Source organism: Diceros bicornis, chromosome 2, assembly GCF_020826845.1.
Source record: "Diceros bicornis minor isolate mBicDic1 chromosome 2, mDicBic1.mat.cur, whole genome shotgun sequence".
Taxonomy (NCBI): Eukaryota; Metazoa; Chordata; class Mammalia; order Perissodactyla; family Rhinocerotidae; genus Diceros; species Diceros bicornis.
In genome coordinates, this window is record NC_080741.1 from 55396142 (window position 1) to 55421551 (window position 25410).

Below are 25410 nucleotides of genomic sequence, written 5' to 3' on the forward strand. Positions count from 1 at the left end.
GAGTGACAGGTAAAAAGGGATGAGTAATGGTAAATGAGCTGTGAATCAGCGCTTCAGGAAAACCTGAACAGGATCCACCCAGACATCACTGGCACTTGTGGGATGAGGAATTTCAGAGCTTGTGCCCTAGGATCTTGGAGTAAGCAGGTAATACCACCCTGCAAGAGGGTGTGCCCAATGATAAACGGAAGCCAGGATGCAGGAAGTCAGTCATCACCATCAATTTAGAAAGGGAAGGATGTAAACAGGAATGGATTTCTCTAGAACCATCACAGTGATTTTTAAAGGATGAGACAGATTAACTATTTAGTGTATCATGGCTTACATCTTCCCTCTCATTTCAGTATATGTTTTATTTCTTTTTAAAAATTGTCTTCTGCAATGTCACTTTTTTCCTCTGACAGTCTTTATTTTCCTGGCATTAAACATGTTTTTTAAAGCAAAAACTGCAAGGCACATCCTTTCTGTTTTTAGATGAAAGTAAGCATATTTTACTAAATGAATTCATTCATGAAATTATCTGTTCCCTGTACACATATGTGGTGACAGTCACTGTGGTAAGCACCAGGGATTAAAAATCAGATGAATTGGGTTCTTGCCCTTGAGTCTGTAGTCTAGTTGTATGACCTTCCCGGGAGGGTCATCCCTCTAACAACTTATTTTGCCTAAAATCTAGGACTCTCCTTCCCTCTCACTAACATCTGTGATGAAATAGGTGCTTCTAAAGTTGGACTATTTTGTCCAAAACGACATGAAAACATCAAGCAATCAAATTCTGTTACGGTTGGAAAATTTGGTTGTGATACCTGGAAGAACCAGAGTCCAGTCCATACTGAGCCCCCTAAGTGTGTCCATTTTCTTTTAAACTTTTTATTGCCCTCCCCTTAAATTATTAAGGTGAACATACCAGTTGCCATTTTTCATCCTACAATTTTCATACTGGAGACATAGTTTGGGTTTCTTGAGGCCGTGTTTATCCAATGGGTTGAGAAGTGCTGTATATATCTGTATATGAAAATGTATTCACAAGTATGACATGAAAAGCCATATACACACATGTGACTGTTCATCTACAAGCATTCAATGAAATGCTCTATGTGGATATGTGAGTATGCATCTACAGGCATGAAATTGAGTGCTGTGTATGCATATAAGAATATTCAGAGATATGAAATGTGGTATTTGTATGTATTCATATGCATTCACAGGTATGACATATGTAGGTATTCATATGCATTCACAGGTATGAAATGTTGTTATTCCTTATTCCTCTTAGAAAGTTAGAATTCATGTTAGCCTGTTAAAGGCCCTGAGATTTCTGACAGTGTACAAACCTGTTGAGTTCTTTTTATCCAGGAATTCACGAAACATTCATCAGTATTTTGGCAGAAGAGTTCCATAAAACCCATCTTGAGAACCACTCTGTTATGCTAATAATTTCCATTATAGACTGGATGAGGTAGAAGTCAGTCATGACTCTTGAGGTATTTATAAGATATTAAATGCCTTGGACATCATGCTAAGATAAACGAAGTAGCCGAAATGCTGGATATGTATAGTAAATATGTAAATATTAACCTATAGGTGCTCCTTCAACTTGATTCTCGTGTCCTTTTGACAAGACATTGTTAGTCTTTGATAGTTTCCTTGGATTCTGCATACCAAGATATTCTAGGCTTATTTTGTACATTTTCTATTCCAGATCTGGAATCAGCCATTTTCCAGGGAGCCTTAGTTTTGCTTATTGGGCAATGTTATTTAGAGACTACAATCTGAGCCCAAGTATTCATTCACACGGCTTTACCAAAATTTTCTAAGTCTTTTCAGGAGTAAAAGCTAGGAAATATGTATTAGTTTAGGAAGAGAAAATAAATCCAGGGTTTATACTAATAGTTCCAATTCTGATTCCAAATTGCCTGATTTTAAATTAACTTCTTTGATTTACACTTATACCTCTTTCCTCTTACACTGAAAAGCCCTAGCCACATTAGCATATTAATCATTTACTTCAGCTACAATATACATAAAATAATTTCAAAACAGCAATAGCAATGTTATTGCTCACAATAGCATGACTGAGTGTTGTTGAAGAATTCTTTATGGTTTTTTTTTGTTTTTAGGCTAGATCCCAAGATGCAATTAGTGTGAAAATACTGTGTTTTAAAGTCAATTGAAATGCTGCTTTTCTTTATGTGGTTATGCCAACAATTTGATATACAATAAGGGATTTTGTTTTTAATTTGAGGAGGATTGATTTTTTTTAGTTATGTAAAATGTGTTCATGGTATCAAGGTCACAACAATGAAATGATGTAGTTTGGAGGAGCATCACTTCCATAACCAAATTTGCCACCCTGTTCCCTCCCTCTCCTGATTGGTAATCACTTACATTAGTTCTTGGTTTAATTTCCACTGGGAATTTTTTTTTTTTAAGACCCATTCGTTTATTCAGATTATCCCTTATGTCCTTTTTTTGTTTTTTTTTGTGAGGAAGATTGTCCTTGAGCTAACATCTGTGCCAATCTTCCTCTATTTTGTATGTGAGACACCGCCACAGCATGGCTTGATGAGCAGTGTGTGGGTCTGCACCTGAGATCCAAACCCATGAAACCTGGGCTTATGGGTAGCTTAACATATACATAATTGAACATTTTTGGCAGAATACTTGGGGATAGATTCATAAAAGTGGGATTGCTAGGTGAAAGAGTAACACATATATCATTTTCCTAGATACTGCCAAATTCTCCTTCGTGGAGGTTTTACCATTTTACATTTATTCCAACAATGTGTGAGTATACCTGTTGCCTTTTAGCCTTGTCAATGAGAGCATTGTCAAATGCTGAGGTGTTTTTTTCCCAATGGAAAAACGCTTTCATTATAGTTTTCATTTTCATTTCTCTTACTAAAAGTGAGATTGCAGATTTTTTACATGTATTAGAAAGATTAACTCTTTTTAGTAAAGTATGCTGCAAATAATTTTCCAAAGTTTGTCTTTTGCCTTTTTCAAGGAACTATTCTTTGATTTTTTAGAAATTTTCTTTAGTGTTCATTTTCTATTTCATTGATTATTGTTTTTATATTTTCTTTCTTCTATTTTCTTTGGGTTTTATTTGCTTTTTTCCCCCTAATTTCTTAAGGTAGAAGCCTAGATTGTTATTTTTAGATCATTTTTCCTCTCTAAAATAAATGTTTAAATCTATAAATTTCCTTCTAAGAATGATAATAGTATATTCCATAGATTTTGATATGTTGCCTTTTTATTGTCTTCTAGTTAAACAATATTTTCTAGGGGCCAGCCCAGTGGCATGGTGGTTAAGTTCACGTGCTCCATTTCGGTGGCCCAGGGTTCGCAGGTTCAGATCCTGGGTGCGGACCTATGCACCGCTCATCAAGCCATGCTGTGGTGGCATACCACATACAAAACAGAGGAAGATGGGCACAGATGTTAGCTCAGGGACAATCTTCCTCACCAAAAAAAAAAAAGATTTCTTATCTACTTTTTGATTTCCTTTTTTGACTTATATGTTATTTAGAAGTATGCAGCTTAATTTTCCAGAGATTCAGAGAGTTTCTAGATTTCTTAATATATTTTATTCCTACTTCAATTCTATTGTAAGAAATTGCCAAGCTGTATTACAAAGTGAATGTACCATTTTGCCTTCTTGCCAGCAGTGTGTGAGAGTTCCGGTTTCCCCTCAGTTCCTTGCCAGCTCTTGATTTTGTCATTCGTATTTATTTATTTTTATGTTAGCCCTTCTAAGAGTAGCATACAAGCATCTCACTGTGGTTTAGTATTTCTCTAATGAATAATGATTTTAGGCTTCTTTCCATGTGCTTATTTGCCATCCATGTATTTTATTCAATGAAATGTCTGTTCAAATGTTTTGCCCATTTTTAAAAATTGAGACATAATTGATTATAACATGATATGAGTTTCAGGCGTACAACATAATGATTCAATATTCGTAGATATTGTGAAATGATCACCACAATAAGTCTAATTAACATCCATCGCTATGCATAGTTACAAATTTCTTTTCTTGTGATGAGAACTTTTAAGATCTACTCTCTTAGCTACTGTCAACTTTCAAATGTACAATAGAATATTATTAACTATAGTCACCATGCTGTATATTAGATCCCCATGGCTTATTTATTTTAAAAGTGGAAGTTTGTCAACTTTTGACCCCCTTCAGCTATTTCGCCCACCCCAACCCTGTCTCTGGCAACCACCAATCTGTTCTCTGTATATGAGTTTGGATTTTTAATTTTTATTTTTTTAGATTCCATGTATAAGTGAGATCATGTGATATTTGTCTTTTTTGGTCTGTCTTATTACCCTTAGCATAATGCCCTCAAGGTCCATCCATGTTGTCACAAATGACAAGATTTCCTTCTTTTTTATGGCTGAATAATATTCCATTGTGTGTGTGTGTGTGTGTGTGTGTATATATATATATATATATATACACACACACACACCACATTTTCTTTATCCATTTATCCATCAGTGGACACTTAGGATGCTTCCATGCCTTGGCTATTATAGATAATACTGCAATGAACGTGGGGGAGCAGATATCTTTTTGAGTTAGTGTTTTTATTTCTTTTGGAGAAATACCAAGAAGTGGAATTGCTGGATCATATGGTAATTCTATTTTTAATTTTTTGAGGAACCTCCCTACTGTTTTCCATAGTCACTATACCAATTTACATTCCCACCAACAGTGCACAAGGGTTCCCTTTTCTCCATATCCTTACCAATGCTTGTTATTTCTTCTCTTTTTGATAATAGCCATTCTAACAGGTGTGAGGTGATAGCTCATTGTGGTTTTGATTTACACTTTCCTGATGGTTAGTGTTGTTGAGCACCGTTTCCTGTACCATTGGCCATGTGTATATCTTCTCTGGAAAAGTGACTATTCAGATCCTCTAACCACTTTTTAGTCAGGTTGTTTGTTTTTTTGCTATGACTTTTCCATTTTTTAAAATTGGGCTGTTTGTTTTCTTTTTACTGAGGGTTTTGGGTATTGAGAATTTTTTGTATATTCCAGATATAAGTCTTTTATAAATATATGATTTGAAAATATTTTATTCTAGCCTTTGGCTTGTCTTTTCATTCTCTTAACAGTGTCTTTTACAGAGCAGAAATCACTTAACTTTGTTGAAATCCCACTTATCAATTTTTTTAATGGATTGTGCTTTTATTTTGAATCTAAGAAATCTTTGCCTAACTCAAGGTCAAAAAAATTTTCTCCTATACGTTCTTCTAAAAAATTTTATACCTTTCAACCTTAAATTTAGGTCTGAGATCCATTTTGAATCAATGTTTATACATGGTGTGAGGTACAGAGTGAGAGTCCTTTTTTTTTTTTTTTTTACATATGAGTATCCAATTATTCCGTTATCATTTGTTGAAAAGACTATTCTTTCTTCTCTGAGTTGCCTTTCTGCCTTTGTTGAAAATCAAATGACCATATGTGTGTGTCTATGTAGGGACTCTATATTATTCATTTGATCTCTGTGTCTATCTTTTCTCCAATATTAAGCTGTCTTGATTATTATAGCATCCTATTACGTCTTGAAATCAGGTAATAAGAATCAATAACCATTTTTTTTTTTTTTACTTTTTCAAAATGCCTTTCTCTATTCTAGTACATTTGCCTTTCCATGTAAATTTTGGAATAAGTTTGTCAATGTCTATAAAATATCCTACGGGATTTTGTTTGATATTGGGTTGACTATATAGCTCAGTTTGGGGAGAACTGACATTATAACTCTACTGAGTCTTCCAATCTACAGACATGGTATATCTCTCCATTTATTTAGGTCTTCTTTGATTTCTTTCATCTTTTTATAGTTTTCAGCTTACAGATTTTTCAAATATTTTGTCAGAGTTATATCTAAGTATTTCCTGTTCCTTTGCTGCTATTTTATTTTATTCTTTCTTTAAGTCTTTTTTTTTTTCCTGGTGAAGAAGATCAGCCCTGAGCTAACATCCATGCCAATCCTCCTCTTTTTGCTGAGGAAGACCAGCCCTGAGCTAACATCTATTGCCAATCCTCCTCCTTTTTTTCCCTTTTTCTCCCCAAAGCCCCAGTAGATAGTTGTATGTCATAGTTGCACATCCTTCTAGTTGCTCCTTTGCTGCTATTTTAAATGATACTTTTTCATTTCAATTTCCAACTGTTCATTTCTAGTATATAAATATAATTGATTTTTCTATATTGATCTTGTATTCTGCTATCTTACTAAACTGACATTAATTCTACTTACTTTTTCTGTAGCTTCTTCAGGATTTTCTATGTAGACAAATTATATCATGTGTGCATAGAGACAATTATATTTATTCCTTTCCAATCTGCATGCCTATTATTTCTTTCTTGCCTTGTTTTAGTGACTAAGACCTCCAGGGTGATGTCAAAAAGGAGAATGTGAGCAAACAACCTTGTCATGTTCCCAATCATAGAGAGAAAGCATGTAGATTTTTATTATTAGGTCTAGTATTAGCTATTAGTTTTTTAGATGCCCTTTATTAGGTTATGGAAGCTCCCTCTTATTTCTAATTTGTTATTTATTTATTTATCATCTGGACTGCTTGATACTGTGTCTTTGCTTATTGAGGTTCTGTTCATTTTCTGTTTTAATCTTTTTTCTCCTTTTTCTGTTCTCTAATTTGAATGGTTGCTATTGACTTGGCTTCAAGTTTACTGATTTTTTCTTCTATTGTGTCCAATCTGCTTTTATCCATTCAATGAATTTTAGATTTCAGATATTTTATTCTTTTGGTTTTCGAATTTACATTTGGTTCATTTGTATAGTTTCCATATTTCTGCTGAAATTTCCCCATCTCTTTGCCGAATATATCCATGGTTTTAGGCTCGTTAACATATAGTATATATTATCTCATCTGCTTAGTTACTAATTCTAACATCTGGGTCACATTTTGGTCTGTTTTTAGTGACTGACTTTTCTCTTGACTATTTTGTCACATTTTACTATTTCTTCACATGTATAGTAATTTTTATACACTAGATATTGTGGATTGTATATTGTAGATGCCCTGGATTTTGTTATCTTCCTCTGGAGAATGTTAAGTTTTATTGTACCATGCTTTTTGGTGGCTTGGTATTAGGCTTTAATTGGTGAATCTGTTTCATTTTTGCCTCTAGTCCCAAGTTATAGGATTTACTCCTTAAAACTTTTTACTTGATTATGCATAGAATTTTTCTGCACTAGTTAGAACTGGTATAAAGGTGTCACCCTAGGTTAATTTAACATTCAGAATTTTTGGATTTTAACTTTTAGAATCTAAAGACCTATTTTTTTTTTAATAAGAAAAATATGATTCTCTTCAGGGTTGGCAGTGGAGAAAGCTAAAGTAAAGACAAGATGACAGTAACAACTAATCAAAGTCTGTTATCCACGCATGGAAAAATATAAGAATTTTGCACAAGGAGGAAATAATGATGTGAAATCCAAGTATTTTAGAAAGTTAGATTGGGAAGGGCCCTTAGAAATTACTTTTGAGATACGAAGACTAAGGCTGAGAGAGGGAAGGGGACACCTCTGAAGGTGGTTTGCCTGTTAATTTCAAACTGGGAGCTTGATTCAACTCCATTGACTTTTGAACCAGTCAACTTTCTAGTGCCCGCTGTTATCTCTCACCTCCTTCATTTTATTCTCCCCTCTATTCCGTATTGCTAATCTCTGTGTGGATATGGGAGAATCATTCATTCCAATTTTTGTTCTAGGAGACTTGTTTTTCTGTGTTGGAGTGTATCACCAATCGTCACAAAAGTCTGTGAGAACACTAATAGTTAAAATCAACAACATTGCCTTTGATACAGTGTTTCTGGAATACATCTGTCTCTCTTGAAATGTCTGTATGGCTGTAAGTCTCCACTTCAGTACTTAAACTCTTTAAAATGAATAACCATACTGTTTTGTGATAAGAGACTATTTAATAGGGAGTGGAAATTATTAGTAGCATTGGTTTCAGAAGTCAGATTCCAAAATATAGCAAACTACATGATTTGTCTGACTCTATTCCTGGGACATTGATTCAAAGCTACAAGATATATTATTCAGAAAGCTTCGAGTCAAAGTAGGAAGGCATAGATTCAGCCTTTATGTCAATCAGTGAAAATATATGGAGCTTCAACTGTAGACCAGGCAGTGTTAAAGCTGATGTTATAGAGGGGCTCAGAAAGGGTTCCTTGATGGGGACTCACCCCAAGGATATACAATCAAATTGGTCACATGGAAGAGGACAGCAAGATCACTACGGAGGTACTTCCTTGCTCTTTCTTAATGATTTTGGGGCAGTTTCACTCTGATTTTAGTTTTTCTGATAGTCAGCAACTGAGATTGTAGAGCAAAAGGCTAGTCACTGAGACTTAGTTTTCTAAATATGCATGTCAATAGTCTAAAAAATAGAGTTGTTCTGTGGTTCTTGGTTCTTATTAAAATGTAATTCCTACTCACTGTAGAAAACTGAACAATAGAGAAATGTATAAAGAATAAGTAAAAATCACATGCACTCTCACCACTCAGAGCTGAGGTAGAGAAGTTACATGCTTAGGCTCTAAAGGCAGGTAGCCTGGATTTGATTCCCAGGTTCATGTCTTATTAGCTCAATAATTTCAGGCAAGTTACCTAGTTTCCTCATCTGTAAACTGGGGATACGTAGAATTATTTAAATGGTGCTAGCTGGACAAAATGCTTTTGCCATGTAATGCAAGATGTCCAACCTTTAGAAAGCAATTATTAATGGTCAGTATCTGATTTTGCCAGATCACTCCCCAATGAATTCTTTATACTTTTGAGTCTATTCAGGCCTCCTGATGGTTCATTGTAATGCTCTTCTATTTTACAAAACAATCCTGACAATTCACATCAGGATTGTGGAAGACAGTGTAAAGCTAGAAAGTGGAAGATTATAACTGTGAGTCCAAGGTAATGTCAATTTGCCCCCTTCAGTCTAGGGACGGTTTCTCTGGTCTCAGTTTATCAGTGAATTTTTTCACAGCTACTGCCCAAACACTTTTCCACGTGAGATTTTGTTGATTAATGGATAAGATGGCAGGCATGAAGTCTGACAGCTTAAATCAGACCTTGGCTCTGATATCTATTACCTGTGCCATCTTAAACCAAGATGGGACCAAATTACTTAAGTACTCTAAACCTCAGGTGCCTCTTCTATAATTTGGGAAAAATATTACCTGCCTCCTAGAGGGGTTGTGAAATGAATGGGTTTTAGATAAAAGACTTTCACACGATGACTGCATATGGTTAAGTGCTCAGTAAGTGGTAGATGGTGATGACTGTGATGGTAAGGATGATGATGGTGTTGATGATGATGAGCAATCGTAAAAAACAAACAAATAGGCCTGGTTTTATAGAGTTTTGGTACTTTGATACTTAATGGGTTATAGGATTTGGAAAATTTGTGTAATTTCTCAAAGCTTGAATGTTTTCATCTGTGAAATGAAGATGATAATTGTTTGAGTTGGTGTAAAGATTAAAGGGGAACTGCTTAGAAAAGTGCTTGGCACTAGGTAAACACTCCATAAAAGTTAGCTCTTATTCTCATTATTTATAAGAAAAGACACTAATAGTTCCAGTGAAAATATTTAACAAATTCCTTACTCTTCTTAAAGGATTAGAAGAAAATAGTTCATGTCATAATTAAGAGGATTTACCGAAGACCCTGGTACAAAAAATTTTTAAAAACACCAAACTTTGAAAAGCTAAAATAATAGCCATTTTGAAAATATCTTTTGTTGTCAGCTCTTTTGAGATTCTCTTCTTCTGAAATGAGAAAAGCAAACCAGGTCCCTCTTGCTTTTTATTCTATGGGGCTCTCTCTCCCCCATATTTCAAACCTAAAATACCATTCCTTGCCACCTGCCTCGGGCTGATAATGCCAAAGAACTTCCTGCCCACGTTGTTTTCAAGCTCTGGGTGGGCATCATAAATCTCAACAAATCCTTGGTGGGGCTGAGGATGAGTGAAAGTCATTATTATGGCTCTTTTTGACTCATTCTGTCTGCAGTATAATCAAAACCACCATGGGACACTGTGCCCTGCAGACAAAGCATCCTTTAGGCTTTTTGTGTGTTCTCCCCTCAGCAGGTCACAAATGGAATGCCATAATGTGTCCATTGTATACATTTTTAAATAAATAATTATAACAAAGACAATATGCTCGTCCTATTTAATCTTAGCTCTTATAACTGTGAAAACACGACACATTTCCCACACTTGTGAAATGGAGCAGGAGAGGCGTGCACTAGTCTGGTTCCCGGCAGGCCATCCAAGGTGAACCTGGTGGGGCCATGCTGATGGCTTCTAGGGCTCAGCTCCCTAAAGTGTAAGTTTGCCAACTGCAATTTGATCAGGCAACATGATGTTCATCATAAGGAATTTAGGAGCCCATCACCTAGTATCCTTTCGTTACAAATAACAGAAGGCTCAACTCAAGCAAGCCTAAACAATAAAGTGAAAAGTTGAGATGCAGGCTTCGTAAGGCTTACTCTAGTTTCCCAAAGGTAAGGACCAAGACCTAAGTCTTCTCGTTGCATTTCCCAGCAGGCATTTCCATTCATGAGCACAGGAAGGCTGCCAGTGGCTCCTAAGGCTGAAAGCTGTCTTGTTCTCGTGTGTTTGGAGTAGTGATGAGAGTTCTGGGTTTCAGTCTGATTGGAATAATTTAGGTCCAATGCCCATCTCTGAACTAGTTGCTTTCTTTGGGGGAAGGAGTTGTACCACTTGTCTTAGGCCCAGGTAACATGCCTGGGCAGGGCTAGCTCTTCAGAAGCACCTGGGCTGCCTGGAGGAAGGGTGGATTCCTGAATACAGAGTAGGATATTGGTACCAAAAGAAGGGAGATTGGATATCAAAGAAAACTGCTATAGAGGGCAGGGCTCTCTTTTTTCTGAAATCAACCAGAAGCAAAGAGGTTTGGATCTTAAAGAGTTGTTAGAATAAACAACGCTTCTGGGCTGCTGAAACCTTGTACTATATCCTGTACAACTCATTTGCCAGGGGGCTTGTGCTACTTCGAATTATCTTTTTATCTTTCACTCTTTTTCCATCCTTATTCAGTAAGTTTTAGTACTGAGCTGATGCATAGAAAGGAAAAATAAAGGTCTGTGCCTTGGTTTCAGAAGTCTAGTAGGAGACAAAATTACCTGAATTAGAAAACAAAATAGCTCTCCATCTGGTCATCTAGAGAGATGGAGGAAGGGAGAGAAAGAGGGAGGAAAGGAGGGAGGAAAGAAGGGAGAAAGGGAGGGAGGGGAGAAGACACTAGCTGGCTTACTCACTGTATTGTACTGTTGAGTAAATCAGTCCCTATAACCACCAACCTTAGGATAAGCTGTATCAAGGGGCCCAGGGGGAGCAGCAGCTTGGTGGCCAATCAACTCTTGACATTTGAAGCATCTGCCTTCATTACTTTCGACTTGAGCTCATATTGGAAATCCATTGTTTTTTTCTTCTTTGTTTTGTTCATGGCTTCTTATGGTTTGTGACCTGTGCCTCCTCTCTGACACCCAGAGGGCCCTCTTGTTGAACTTCACTTTTAGCTGCTCTAGAGGATAACTCTTCCATGTCTTCCCCTGGGTTACCCAAAGAGTATTTTCTATATGTCCCATAGCTCACAGTTTTCAGACCATTCCAAATGTAGCCTAGAGGGTTGGTGTCTATCCTTCCATCCTTTTCAGGTGTGGTATTACAAGGGTGATGGTGGCTATGAGCATGTCATTCCACATGCATATAGAAGTGTATGTATTTTATATGGGTGATATAGGTACTACAGCCTGTCATGGGAGAATGAGGAGGACATGCTTCCCTGTGTAAGGGAGTGCTTCAAGGAGAAGATAACATTCAATAAGTCCTTTAGAACTGAAATGGGGTTCTCCAAGGGTTTGGGAAGAGGTGGCTGCAACACTGAGAGCCTTGCTGGTCCTTGAACCAGCAGCATCAGCATTACCTGGGAGCAGGTGAGAAAGGCAGAATCACAGAGGCCCTCACCTTAGACCCACTGAACAGAACCTGCATTTCAACAGGGTCCTTAGCTCATTTGTAAGCATACTAAGTTTGAGGAGCGCTCCTCTATACCAGTAGGTCTCAGCCTTGGCAGCACACTGGAATCACTCAAGTAGCTTAAAAGAATATGGAAGCCTTGGTCCTATATCCAGGGATTCTAATATAATTTGTTTTAGGTGTGGCCCAGGCATTGGTTAAAAAAAAAAAAAAATGAAATCTCCCCAGGTGATTTCAATGAGCAGCCCAGGATAGGAAGCAGGGCTACGTCTGGGTCTCAGCACTGAGGGAGAAGCATGGTGCATTCAAGGACTCGTGGTAGGTCAGCTTGCCTGGTCGTTGGGAAGGAAGGTGGCTTAGGGGTTGGGGCAGTTGAATGCACCAGTCTGGAGACAGCCAGGTGGATTATATAGGGCCTTGTTTGCTTCACTCAGGTGCAGACCACTGGGTGGATCCCAGGGGGCTGTGGATAGGTGTAAAGAGGGGGATGGAGTGATCAGCCTTGCACTTAGGAAGGACTCCAGCACTTCAAGAATAGAGAGTGGGAAACCGGTGGGAAGCTATGCGAAAAACGATGCAGATTGGCAGGGCCAGCTACATAATTTGCAGGGCCCAGTGCAAAATGAAAATGTGGGCTGCTTGTTTAAAGAACAGGAGAAAAGTGTCATTAAAGGTATTAAAAGGTAAAACATTTTCCTTCTTTCTGTGGTCTCTCGTGGTCTGTCATGACATTTCTTATTTGCTGTTTAACATTGTGCTCCCTCAGACACAGGGACACCCATTGGATAAGTGCAGACCTCACAGGCACCGCCAGGTCCTGTCCCCATTCTTCAGTGGGGTGTGCCGCCCATTGGCTGCTGGGTTCTCCCTTCCACTAGCCACTGGACTGAGGTACCATGTCCTGCTTAGAGAAGAAGACTCAATCCCTCCTTCCCACAGGCCCTCCACCCCAGCTCATGGTGGATGGCCAGTCCTCAAGAGATTTCCATCATAGCTCCAGGACATACCTGGATCAGGGTTGGGGGAGAGGTTCGCTCCTGCTAACTCACCAGCTGAACATGCTGTGGTGCTGCCAGCCACCACCATGCCTCGACCCTCCCCATGCGTGCCCCAGGCCTCTGCTTGGGCTGCAGGGTATTGAGTTTCTGGGCCGAGGTGGGAGCCAGGCAGCTAAGAATCTCCCACCTCACCCTGCTCCCTTTGCATGCTCCATTGTCCCTTGGACTTCACTTATAAAACACAAATTCAAAGATAAAATTTTAAATTTTTTTAGCAGTAAACCCCAAGTGACAAGCTCCTCTGAGTGTAGGTCCCTGTGTGACTACAGTGGTCACTTGCCCATAAAGCTGGCCCTGAGGAACGGAAGAGGGGAGGATGGACTGGAGAGGTATTAAGGAGATGGTCAAATCAGCAGGCGATGTTCAAAGAGGAACACGTTGAGAATTACTTCAAGGTCTCTGGCTTGTATAACTCTTTGGATGGTGGCACTATTAAGAGATACAGGGAAACAGGGGAAATAATGATTGAGATTCGGGGCAGGGCAAGTTTTAGGTACCTGTGAGTACTTTCTTTGTTCCGACATTTAATCATCCCTCTTTTCTCTGGTTTAATTGCATAGGCTGGCACTTTCAGAACAATGGTGAATAATAGAGGGGGGAGTGAGCTTTTGTGCCTCCCTCCGACTCTAATTAGACAGCTCTGAGTGTTTTATCCTGAAGCATGATGCTAAATTTGGTTCACAACCAACCACCTATTTCTGTCCTCTTAAAGATTGTTTTCAGGGATGGGATTTTTGTCAAATGTCTTTTAGGCACCTACTGAACAGATCCCACAGCACTGGCTCTTTTCCAACTCTGTATAGGGTGTCTTATATGAATAGATTTACTGGGAAGAGGTGAACAGGATGTCAAGTGGGCGTTTCCTTGTAGTCCCAGATTGAGGTAAGGACAAAGTGACCCTAAGCACCACAGGTTCTAAAGAGAACAGCCTTTTAGCTTGCACTAATTTAGAGTTGGAAACCCTCTCCACCAACCCCCAACCTAAGTTGATTTGAGGGTGACAACTGGCCCACCTTTAGTCTACCATGTGAACTCTGGTGAGGAGCCTAACCAGAAAGAGATCAGGGTTCATGGAAAGGGGTGTTTCCCTCCAGGGGGCACTTTTTCCTGCTGGGAGCCAGATGGGCAGTGGATTTTGGAATGCTCCAAAAGACTCTTTTCTATATTTTGGGGGTGCCTTAAAGAAGTCCAGCACTGGTCAAATGTCCGCTATGCAGCAGGTGTACTGGTATATTCTTGAGCCCATCTGAGCAGGGGAAGGAGACCGGGAGGGAGAGGGCCAGGCTTGGAGAAGCAGCACTGAAGTAGCCTATGGCTGGGCCAGCAAAGATGCATGTTTCTCAGGGGTCAGGTGGACAATATGAAAGATAGCTGTCATCTTGCTTGAAGCCAACAAGATGGCTGCTCTCCAAGTGAGGTCCACGCGAAGGTCAAGAGGTGTGGAGCAACGACTGACGGTAGGAGCTGCATGAGTGCAGTTGCATGAGTGGTCAGTTGGGGCCACGCTGAGGAGCTCTAGGTCACTGAAGAATCCATGATAACCTCACGAGAGAGCCAGTGTTTAGATGCTGGCCCACATGAAGAGCCAATCTGTGCTGTAAGAAAACAAGCTGTGGTGAGAGAATTGCACCGTGGCCTGGTATGTAGAAAATGCTTACCCCTTGGCTGCTCCATTTTCTCCACCCCAAATGACTGAAGAAGCTAGAACACAGAAGCTGGAAGGAAGGACAGTGCAGAGCTTTCAACTAGACATGAAATTAGAGTATTAAACTTGACTGGACTGAGTTTATTAACCTAGAGTAGTCAGAAAGTTATGGAGTCTATGCGAGATGCCATTTAAAGATGAGAAAGCAGGAATTCAACATGGTAGGCTTGAAAACAGAGGCTTAAAAAAAAGAGAATTGTTTCATGTTTCTATTTCTATTAAGCCGAGACAGTTCAATAGGCTTCTTCATTTGCGTTCCTAGGTTAATCCTCGTTGGGGCCTGCTCTATTACTATTTCAATGTCCTACTGAAGTCTGTTTACTGCATTTCATTTGAAGTCTTTGCACCAATATTCATAAGGAGAGATTATTCCGTAGCTTTTTTTTGTATGATCTTGGCCAGGTTTCATATGAGGGTTCTTCATAAAAGGAATTTGAAATATTTCCTTCTTTCCCTGTGCTCTGAAACAGTTTAAATACTTTAGAAATACATGTGCCTTGACATGCTAACATGATTCACCTGTGAGATTTCCTGGGCCTGACACTCGTGGGGGTGGGCCGGCGAGGCCCCACTGTTCCTTCTTTCACCTTGTTTGCGCTGAGCATGAGTAGGTGCTGGTGGTCCCCTTTCACCTCCCCGGTGCCATTTGATAGCATGGCTATAGACTAGAACACATCCTCAATATTTAATTTCTAGTTTGAATTTAAATAGTCACCAAATGTTTGCTCTCCACAACTCAGAGGCCTGGGTCAGTGTGGGGCATCCTGGGGCAGGTTGAGGGAGGACAGGCACCTCCCCACCTCCAAAGAGAAGAGGATCTTGTTGGAGATCCACAGTTACATACCCCACCCACCTGGAGAACAGTACAACATAGACCAGGATCAGTGCCAAATTCAAATAAGTTCCCTGTGACTCACTCTTTGTCTTTTATTTTATCTTTAGATAAAATCTGGAAAAGTTATAAATGTTGAAAATCTGGTGGCCGGCCTGGTGGTGCAAGCGGTTAAGTGTGCGTGCTCCGCTGTGGCAGCGGTTCTGGGTCGGTTCGGATCCCGGGCACGCACCAACACACCGCTTGTTAAGCCCATATAAAGCCCATATAAAGGAAGACGGGCACGGATGTTAACCCAGGGCCAGTCTTCCTCAGCAAAAAAGAGGAGGATTCCATCCCGCTTGATTATTTTTCAAGCCACAGTTATGTACCCAACTAATGTACCCAACCAAGTTCTCCAAATGTGCATCCTGGGGTCCTCCGGGAACGCTATCCATGGATCCCTCGCATTGCGCATGTTTGTTCAGGGCAAGCATGAAGGAAGCAGCATGATCCCTTTCGTCATCCGGTCAGCAGAGCCCCGCTTAGTAGATAGCACGTGGCATTAGTCTCTCTTGTCAGGGGAGGCTGTCTTGAAATCGCATCATCTTTCTTCCCTCCAGTTCTTTCTCAGTCTGCAGTGAATGGGTAAGGGAGGACTGGGTTATTTCAGTTCCGGCAATGGACACATCAAAATTGCTTCCCTCTTCCCTGCTCTCTTTCCCTGGAGGACCTAATTTATTTCATGCATTTTGACCTATCCCTGCTTAGAAACGACCACTGTGATTCTCTGTTGAGGCATTTCCCTCCTTTCTTTTTCGGCCCCCCCGGCAAACCCACCAGGCCGCAGTTCCTCTGCACGGTGATGTCAGTCTGGCTGCTGGGCCCAGCTGGATGGAGGTGTGTTTTATGAAGTTCAACCCTGCACCCGGGGCCATAAATACACGTTGTGCACATAAATGTACAGCTAACATTGCCCAGACCCCTCCGAAGCACCATGTTAATAAGCAGACAGTAAGTCTTTAAAATATGGAAAAGCAGTTAATCTTTCCGCTGGCAAATCCTTTGTAGGGGGTTGTTTTCCTCCACGACAGTACAGCTGCATGCAAGGCTTTTCATCTCCCACGTCTGGGGGAGAAAAAAGAGGCGAAGTTTGCTGCGGGGCTTCATTGAGATCACTTGGGGGGTGTATGTGTTAAAAAGTATCGTTATCTTGCACTTGTTGTAATTAAGCATCCGTATTGAGTAATCACTCTGGATCTGCCCTCAAGAAGCTTGAGCACTAATAATTCCACAAGACAGAAGGTCTGCTGCCCATGGGGGTAGACCCACAACGGGCCTGGGCCCTGGAGGCTTGCAGCTTTGGGTTTGAACCTCAGCTCTGCCCCTGTGATTCTAGGAAGTTACTTAGCCTCTTGTTTTCCCATCTCTACAATGGGCACAATTATGTCTTACTCATATAGCTTCTATAAGAGTTCATTTCTCGTCTCTGAGTTCCAGTTTTCTCTTCAGTAAAATGAGAAAATCAATACTTTTTGCCCCTAGCATAACATTCCATTTCGTAAGTGTTTTAAGAACATGCGAACACATTCTCCTTAAAAAGAATTTCAACGTTACACATTAAGTTCAAGTCTCCCTCGATGATGATTCCCAGTCTTCTCCCCTCCTCCTCCCTTGCTCTCTCCCCGTCTATTGTAAATAATGCTGCAGTGAACATGGGGTGCGGATATCTCTTGGAGATAGTGATTTCATCTCCTTCGGTTATTTACTGAGAAGTGGAATTGCTGGATCATATGGCAGTTCTATTTTTAATTTTTTGAGGAACCTCCATACTGTTTTCCATAGGGCTGCACCAAATATTTCTCTAAGTTTAGTGAGACTGAACCCTTTGTTATATATCAGTTGTCCATCCGTGATTCTTCTGTAAATCATCTCATGAGTTTTGATACTGGTTAGGGCAAGCACCTCCCCTCCCCTTCCCTTTTTATAAAACCCAATTTTATACAATTATTCACACTATTCATTATATTTACTCTTCTGAGTGAATCTTAGGATCATCATCTCAAATTCCATCCAAAATCCTGTTGGGATTGTGATTGAGATTGCTTTGAATTAAAAGGTTAATTGAAGGAGAAGTGACATCTTCAATATATGTGTTTTTTTCCTACAACCATTGTACTTTCCTCCAATTTTTAGTTTGTCTTTTTATGTTCAGTAAAATTTAGTCATTTTCTTCATAAAGAAATGTCTTTTACCAGATTTATTCTTGGGTATTTCAGAATGATTATTACCATTAACGGTTCTTTATTTCATAAATAGTTTTTCTTTGGTTATTGCCAGTGGTTATTGTCAGGGAGATGCTGTGGTTTTATATGTTGATTATGTAAATCAGCTGGCTGAGTTCTTTTATTAGGTCAGCTAGTTGGTCAGCGGGGTCACGTGGGTTTTCTAGGAACACTGTTCATCTGTTTCATCTGTTCTTTGGGTGATTTGGTAGTATTTACTTGGGGGTGGATTTTCAATGAACATTTTGGGTTTTTTCATGACAATTGGTCTGCTTGTGTGTTTTATAGCTTGGCCAAATGTTAATAATTATACTTTATCCCCAAAGGTGTGTTTGCTCTAAGTTTTCAAATTGTTTGCAGTAATATACAGAATAGTCACTTAAAATGTTTAAAATGCCTCTGTCTCTTTTGGGTTTTAATGTGATTTTGTGACTTCTTTCTTGATCAGGAGTGCCAAAAGTTGATTTATGTCAATGTTCTTTTAAACCAGAGTTTGGTTCTTTCAATTATCTTCACATTTTTATTTGCATTTATTCTTTTGCTTTTATATTTATAAATTCCTTCCATCATTGATTAGACAAATATTTACTGAGAATCTGCTCAGTCCCAAGCACAACTCTAGGGACGACAGATAACCACGGGCAGACAGATGCAGCCTTGCTGCCATGGAAACCAGTCTGTTGTGGGGGGCAGACAGTGAGCAAGTAAGGAGGAAGCAGAGGCCTAGGAGACTGCGAAGGAAGGTGGTGAGGTCACTGGAACCGATACAGTGGAGTGGTAAGGACTACAGACTTCAAATTGGAGTGATTTGTGAAAGAAGGAGAGATGTGAGGAAATAGAGAGGGATTGTAGATCATTCTTTTCAGGAGTTGTACTGTAACAGAGGACAGAGAAACAGGGCAATAGCTGGAGGTAAGGTCAAGGTAGAGTTTTGTTTTTCCTGAGATGGGAGATGTGACAGTATGTTTGTAAACTGAAGGGAGTGGCATGTAGACGAGGGAAACTGTTTGTGCAATGATCCCTCTCTTCTCTTCCGTCAGTCACATCGTTGCAGAAGCCTGAGAGCTGAGCTCTGGAGAGGGGCCTCAGTACTCAGCCCAGTGTACCAGAGGGAAGACTAAGGCTAGGGGCACAGGTGCAGGATTATGTTCTTATTTTTCCAGCTTCTTGATTTGAAAACTTAGTTTATTTATTTGCAAACGTTTTTTTCCCCAATAAAAGTATTTGAGGTCATACTGCACAGATTTGAGTCTGGGCTGTGCTTAAATTCTCAAGGATTAATTGAATGTGTTTTTTAACCTTTAATTTCCACTGTTTATAGTTTTTTGCTGTTAATTTCTAATTGTACCCTACCATAAAAAAGAACAGGTAATTGATGCTTTAAGCTCTTTGGAATGTGTTGTAGTTCCCTGTGTTTGGAAGTAATTTATATTCTATATTGTTTAGATATGAAGAGTTTTTGCTCCATATTTTAATAGAGCATGCATTCATCAGTCTCTTTGGTATTTCCATCAGTTTGTACACTATGATCATAAAAGTTCATGTCATATCTTGTTATACTGTTACACCATTTTTACTGTGAAAAATTATTCAGATTATACTATTTTTCAGTATGAACTATTTTCTTTATTACATTTTAATGATTTTTCACTTTGAATATTTGTGTACTAATATTACTAAATCTGTTCCTCTCTTTTGTTGTTAGCCTTTTTCTGGTGCATCTTTTCCTCCTTTCATATCATTCTATTTTAGGAGTGTCTGTTGCAAACAGCATGATGCTGGTATTTTTGTAAACCCAATTTAAGACCCTCTGCCTTTTAATATGTGAATCTAACCACCTCACATTTATTGTGATTGGTAATAATTTTAGGCTTATACTGGCAGTCTTTGTGTGTGTGTGTGTGTGTGTGTGTGTGTGTTTTATTTACCATGCTATCTTGGATTGATCAGGTTTTCACTTTTCAGAAATTTTTTCAGTAATTATTCTTAAATTTTAAAACATAATTTTCTATCAATATCTGTAGTTACTTATTTATTTTCCTCTGGACCCTGATATACTTTTTACTTCCTTTTCTCCATGCCTTCAAAACTTTAAATATGTTGCTCTGTTTTCTTCATCTTTAGTACTCCTATTGAGAAATTGGTGTCATTCTCATTCCACTTTAAGTAATTTGTTTCTAGAGAAGCTTTTAGGATTGGTGTATATCTTTGATGATCTGAAGTTTCATTTATGCTTGAATGGACCCTTTTAATGAAAAAAATAGAATTTTTCTTCAATTGGAAAATATTTTCTCCCTTTGGAGCTTCTATATCATATTCCAATCTCTTTCTCCTTTATTGTTCATCTGGTAGATTCATTTGGCTTAATCTTCTAGTCAGCCATTTATTCTTTAAAAAGTTATGTGATATTGGTTTTGCATTTTTCTTTGAGACTTTGTTAACCTGCCTGCAACATGAAATTCATTGGTTCTCTGATGAGAACCATATCAGGTAGATTATTTTTATTCTGATAGGCATAATCCATTACAGAGGCCACTGCTAAAGCAATGTCCTTGCATAGGTGAGAAGGCACCCAGTGCTAAAAGGTGGAGGTAAAGCAGAGATTTTTAAAGATTTAGTGAGATAGTAAGGGTGAGTTTTTCTCTCAAGCCAGGTGTAGTTGTGGAGAAGGGTGGGAAGAGCAGAGATTAAGTGTCCCAGAGTGTGGATAGTGGTTTAGGCATTGAGGAACATCTTTGAGCAGTGGCATGCCCTGTTCCCTGCTATGGATGAAAAAAATGAGCATAATTGTAGGATATTAGATGAATAGGCATTGGGCATTTGTAGAAAGGAAGCCAGCTGTGTTGTGATCTCAGAGGCATTCTTAGATAATTCAGCATACGAGGTGGTAATAGGTAGAGATAAAAAGGGAGCCCTTTCTCTTCTCTATAATTTCCCACTAAGCAGAAGAATTCTTCTTCATCGATTTTAGTAAGCTATGGTGATATACTCTAGAGACTAGAACACATTTGTTGAGAGAAAGGTGAATGAAGATAAAATTTATGGAGAAATTGAACACTTTGTTAGGTTATAGTCTATTTCATCTGACTAAACTGAATTTAATGAAATATCATGAAAAGTTAGGTGACAATGGTTCTAGGCCTGGGACTAAATATTTAGCTAATCTGTTGGCTCTGGAAGAATATGGGATTTTGGTCTCTAACTTGTTCCTCCAAAGAGTCAGTAGTATTTCTTGTTAAAAGAGTATATTGATGGTGGTGTTGTCATTTCATTGTGTTGGGTAATGTGAGAAGAAGGTGTCATTAAGCTTACTTCAGTTGGGCCGATGGACCCAGAGTGTCAGAGCTGCTATACAGCCTTACTGCCAGCACAGCTTGGACTCTGAGAAGGGTGGAACTTCTTAAATGACTAGCATTAATTCCATCCAAACATTGTACCTCAATTAGGGGCAGACATTGCACCACCAAAGTGGTGCAGGAAAGGGTTTAGGAAGTTCACTTCATCTTTTGTCATCAATATAACATAGCTTCATTCTATCTTTGAGAGAAGGAGGAGAGAAAAATCCACCCAGAAGAACTTCAAATGTAACTTTTGATAATGTTTAGGTCCAGGGAGAAGGAAATGAGGCTTGGAAAAGCCTAGCCTCTTAGACCTTGGAAATTGAGGTGATTTAGCCAATTCTGACTCTCCTGTTTTGTACATATAAAATTCCAGTCCTCCCAAGGTGAGTTTTATGAGCTGTATATGGCAATAGCTATAGGTTATAAGCTATTGTCTTCTGAGTGAAGCTTGGTATTTCACAGGGAAGATCCTCATGGAAGGAGGCAACTTTAGTAGTAAAGCAGTCTCTGACATTTGTTTTCTAAAATATTATAGTAGTTACTCCCAGGGGGAAAAGTTTTCCCCATGGCTGTTTACTTGAAGAACGGTAAATGACCACTCACTGTCTCTGTGCCTCTTGTTCCAACAGGTCCTTTGTCATCCAGCAAATCCCAAGCAGCAATCTGTTCATGGTGGTGGTGGACAGCAGCTGCCTCTGTGAGTCCGTGGCCCCCATCACCATGGCACCCATTGAAATCAGGTATATCCTTTTGTGCGTTGGTCCAGCCACTACTGCTGAAGCTGGTGAGGGGAATCAATAGTAAGGAAACCCAGGAGAGAAATATTAGAGAGGGGAAAATGCTGTCCTTTCGACTGTTGGAGAGAGAGAGGTTATTAAGGGAGATTAGTGCCCAGCTTTGACCTCTGAAATGCAGAGTGAGGGAAAGTAACATCTTGGAAATATGCCTTAACTACAGTCAACATAATGAATCCCTTAAGTGTGAACGCTTAAAGGCCCAGAAGATCAGAAGGCGTCCGGAATCTTGTCATGGCTTCCATCCTGAGGTGAGTCTGAGAACCCTTCCTGTTCCATTTTCCCATCAGATTCACTACGAGAATCTCACAATGGCCAAAGAACTATAGCTAAAAAGTTTGCTTGTGAGAAAACAATCCCTTTCAGGCAAATCAAAGAATATACAGGAAGGCTAAGGGCACTCTCAGCCCCTCAATGCCTTCTTACTTAGTCTGTGCTCAATAGTCTTCTTATATCTATGTAGCTATTTTAAAAGCCTCTTTACTATCTTCCCCATTATGGATGGGCTGTAATTTTATCACTTTCCACTATTACATGCGAAGTGGCTCTGACCATCTTGGTTTACTTATTTCAAATTGTAGTTAAAATTATTTTCCCCTGCTTATTTTCAGATAGGCTTTATTTACAAGAAAGTCATGTAAAGCAAAATTGTCAATATTAATGTCAAATCAAGAGTCACAGTTTATGAAGGTGGGATGATAAGCCTCTGAACCGCTTAACCACATGAAGTCACAACCATAAAGGCATTCCATTTACACCAAAAGTGATGATCAGAGAAAAATTAAGCTTAGTACTGAGAAAGGTGAACTTACCATAGATGTAGGTGAATTATAAGAGAATACCCCTGCAATGCTGTAGGCAAAAAAATTTAATCTAGCAAAAATAATACAAATTTAAAAATTAACTCCTCCCCATCCTGAAAAATGAAAAGCTTGCTTAGACCAAATATCATAGGGAGACTGGGAAGATATCTATTTTTAAAAATGCCACCAGAGCAAGCTGACTGTTAATCTCACCTTTAAACAACAAATAATTTTAATGTTATTTAAATTATCCAAGTCTCGGAAAAGATGTTAAAGTCAGTGTAGTACCAGAAAGAACTTGGAATTTATTGAGAATGTTTTCTTCTATATTCAAAGGAGAGTTCAATGGCAACATATTATACAAATATATGCTGAAAAGATCTTTGACAAAATTCAATGATCACCCCTAAAAAAGATCCATGTAAAATGCAAACAAATAATAGTCCAAAAACACTAAAATCACTTCAGTTAAAATCAGAACTGCATACTTAGCTAAAGTCACTAGAGTAAAAATCTTCTGGAGTTAATAAGATAATTTGCTTTGGTAACTAGATACGATAAGCGTTTTTTAATAATCGGTGTTTTTTTCTTTAAGTTTCTAGACCTATTAAGATGAGGTCAGTGGAACAAAGTAGAAATTCTTACATATGAGAAAGGTTCAATTCAAAGAGGAGAATATAGATTGGCCTTAAATGGTAAAATAATAATCTCACAAGAAATCCTAGGGATTGGAGAGAATTTCTTATTCAAGGCCAGAAAGCTATGGAAGAGAAACAGATTTTTTTAACTATATAAAAATTACAACTTTTCTAAGGAAAAAGATAACATAGTGATCAATTTACAGAACTTGAAAAAATATTTATATATCAAATCATGAAGAGCTCTTTTAAATTGATAAGTCAAACAACTACGTATAAAAATAAACCAAGAACATGAAAGATAAAAGTCACTGGGTGGTCAGAATATACAGGTAACAATGAAATAACTTGTGATAGCCATCAAAAGCAAAAATACCCTGGGCCGGCCGGGTGGCGCAAGCGGTTAAGTGCGCACGCTCCGCTGCGGCGGCCCGGGGTTCACCGGTTTGGATCCCGGGCGCGCACCAACGTGCCGCTTGTCAGGCCATGCTGTGGTGGCATCCCATATAAAGTGGAGGAAGATGGGCGTGGATGTTAGCCCAGGGCCAGTCTTCCTCAACAACAACAAAAAAAGAGGAGGATTGGCAGATGTTAGCTCAGGGCCGATCTTCCTCACACACACACAAAAAAAGCAAAAATGCCCTTTAGCTCTACACTCTTCCCCCTGGGCATCTTTACCACAGGCAGAGGCAGGGGCAAATACCATTGGCTGGTAGGACTTACATTCAGCACTCTTTGTAGCAGTGAAGAACAGATGAGAACATGAATGTCCAGCAATAAGAAAATAGCTGAATAAAGTAGAGCTGGAATAATGGAGTTGGAGAAATTTCAGTCAGTGGACAAAAAGAATGCTGCAGAAAGGAATAAATGATTTCATGTTTGCAAAACAGAGACCCCTTTCCCCCAAATAAAAAGAAAGAAGATGTATACCAAACCTTCCATAGCCAAATCTCTGAAATGATCAGGCCCCTTAAGATGTGATCTTTTACTTACATTTTGACAGGAAGAAATTAGAAGGCCAATATTTTGCTTTTATAACATGATCAAACAGAAATCGCCACCAACGGCCCTTTACCTCTTGAATGTTCTACGTAATAGTATGCAAAGAATAATTTTGAATATTTTATGCATTGACAACAGAGATTCTCATCACGAGCTTTTACGGAATTTAGACAAGTCTATTTCCCTACGTTATCTAGCACCGGAAAGATTTTGTTCATACACTGGAGAGGCGGGAGAGGTCTGGGGACTCAACATAGCTTGGAAAGTTGAACTCATCTTGGAATCTTTCTCTGCTCTAACCAACCCTGCCTTTCCCTGTAGGAGAATGCAAGGGAGTGCGGGGGTGCACGGAGTGTCCAGGCCAAGATGGTCCTTATCCTGTTCCCTCTGCTTTTGATGTTCTTCTCAAGGTGACACTGACTGAGATGTTCTCTTGGCATGCTAAATTATGGATAAACTGTGAACCAAAATATGGTGCGACATAGGAGACATGAAATATAGTCCAACCATCAGCATCTCATGATTTTAAACTGTGCATAATATAAACTCTTAAAGATATGTTGACGAAAAAGTTATCTTTTTACTTTGCCAGTGATGCAAATGTGAGTTTGCTACATGATAATCACCCTTCATCAGAATCGGGACTGCAAATGGGCAGTGTCCCTTCTGCTTGAAACCCATTGAAACCAATTTAAAACTGTGTACTTTTTAAATAAAGTATATTAAAATCATAATCTCCTTGTTTGGGTTTTATCATCACTTTATTGCTGAGAATACAGACTGAAAAGTGCATGAACAAGTCACCCATTCCAGACACCAGGAAAGGAGGTTTGTTGGCAGAGACTTTGCTCTAAAGCAGATTCTAGACAAATATTTAACAATTGTTTAGATGCTCCACTCTCAGTTATAAAAATATTTACAGA

The 25410-nt window shown here is 39.0% G+C and overlaps 1 protein-coding gene across 1 annotated transcript in view; it reads left to right on the forward strand.

The window, feature by feature from the left end:
* CACNA2D3 (calcium voltage-gated channel auxiliary subunit alpha2delta 3) overlaps positions 1–25184 on the forward strand; it is an 853260-nt gene extending 828076 nt beyond the window's left edge. The window contains exons 35-37 of the mRNA XM_058561298.1: positions 21880–21992; positions 22213–22295; positions 24809–25184. Coding sequence (XP_058417281.1) covers positions 21880–21992; positions 22213–22295; positions 24809–24901 — 289 coding nt within the window. The 3' untranslated portion in view covers positions 24902–25184. The remainder of the gene's footprint in view (positions 1–21879; positions 21993–22212; positions 22296–24808) is intronic.
* Positions 25185–25410: the final 226 nt, after the last annotated feature.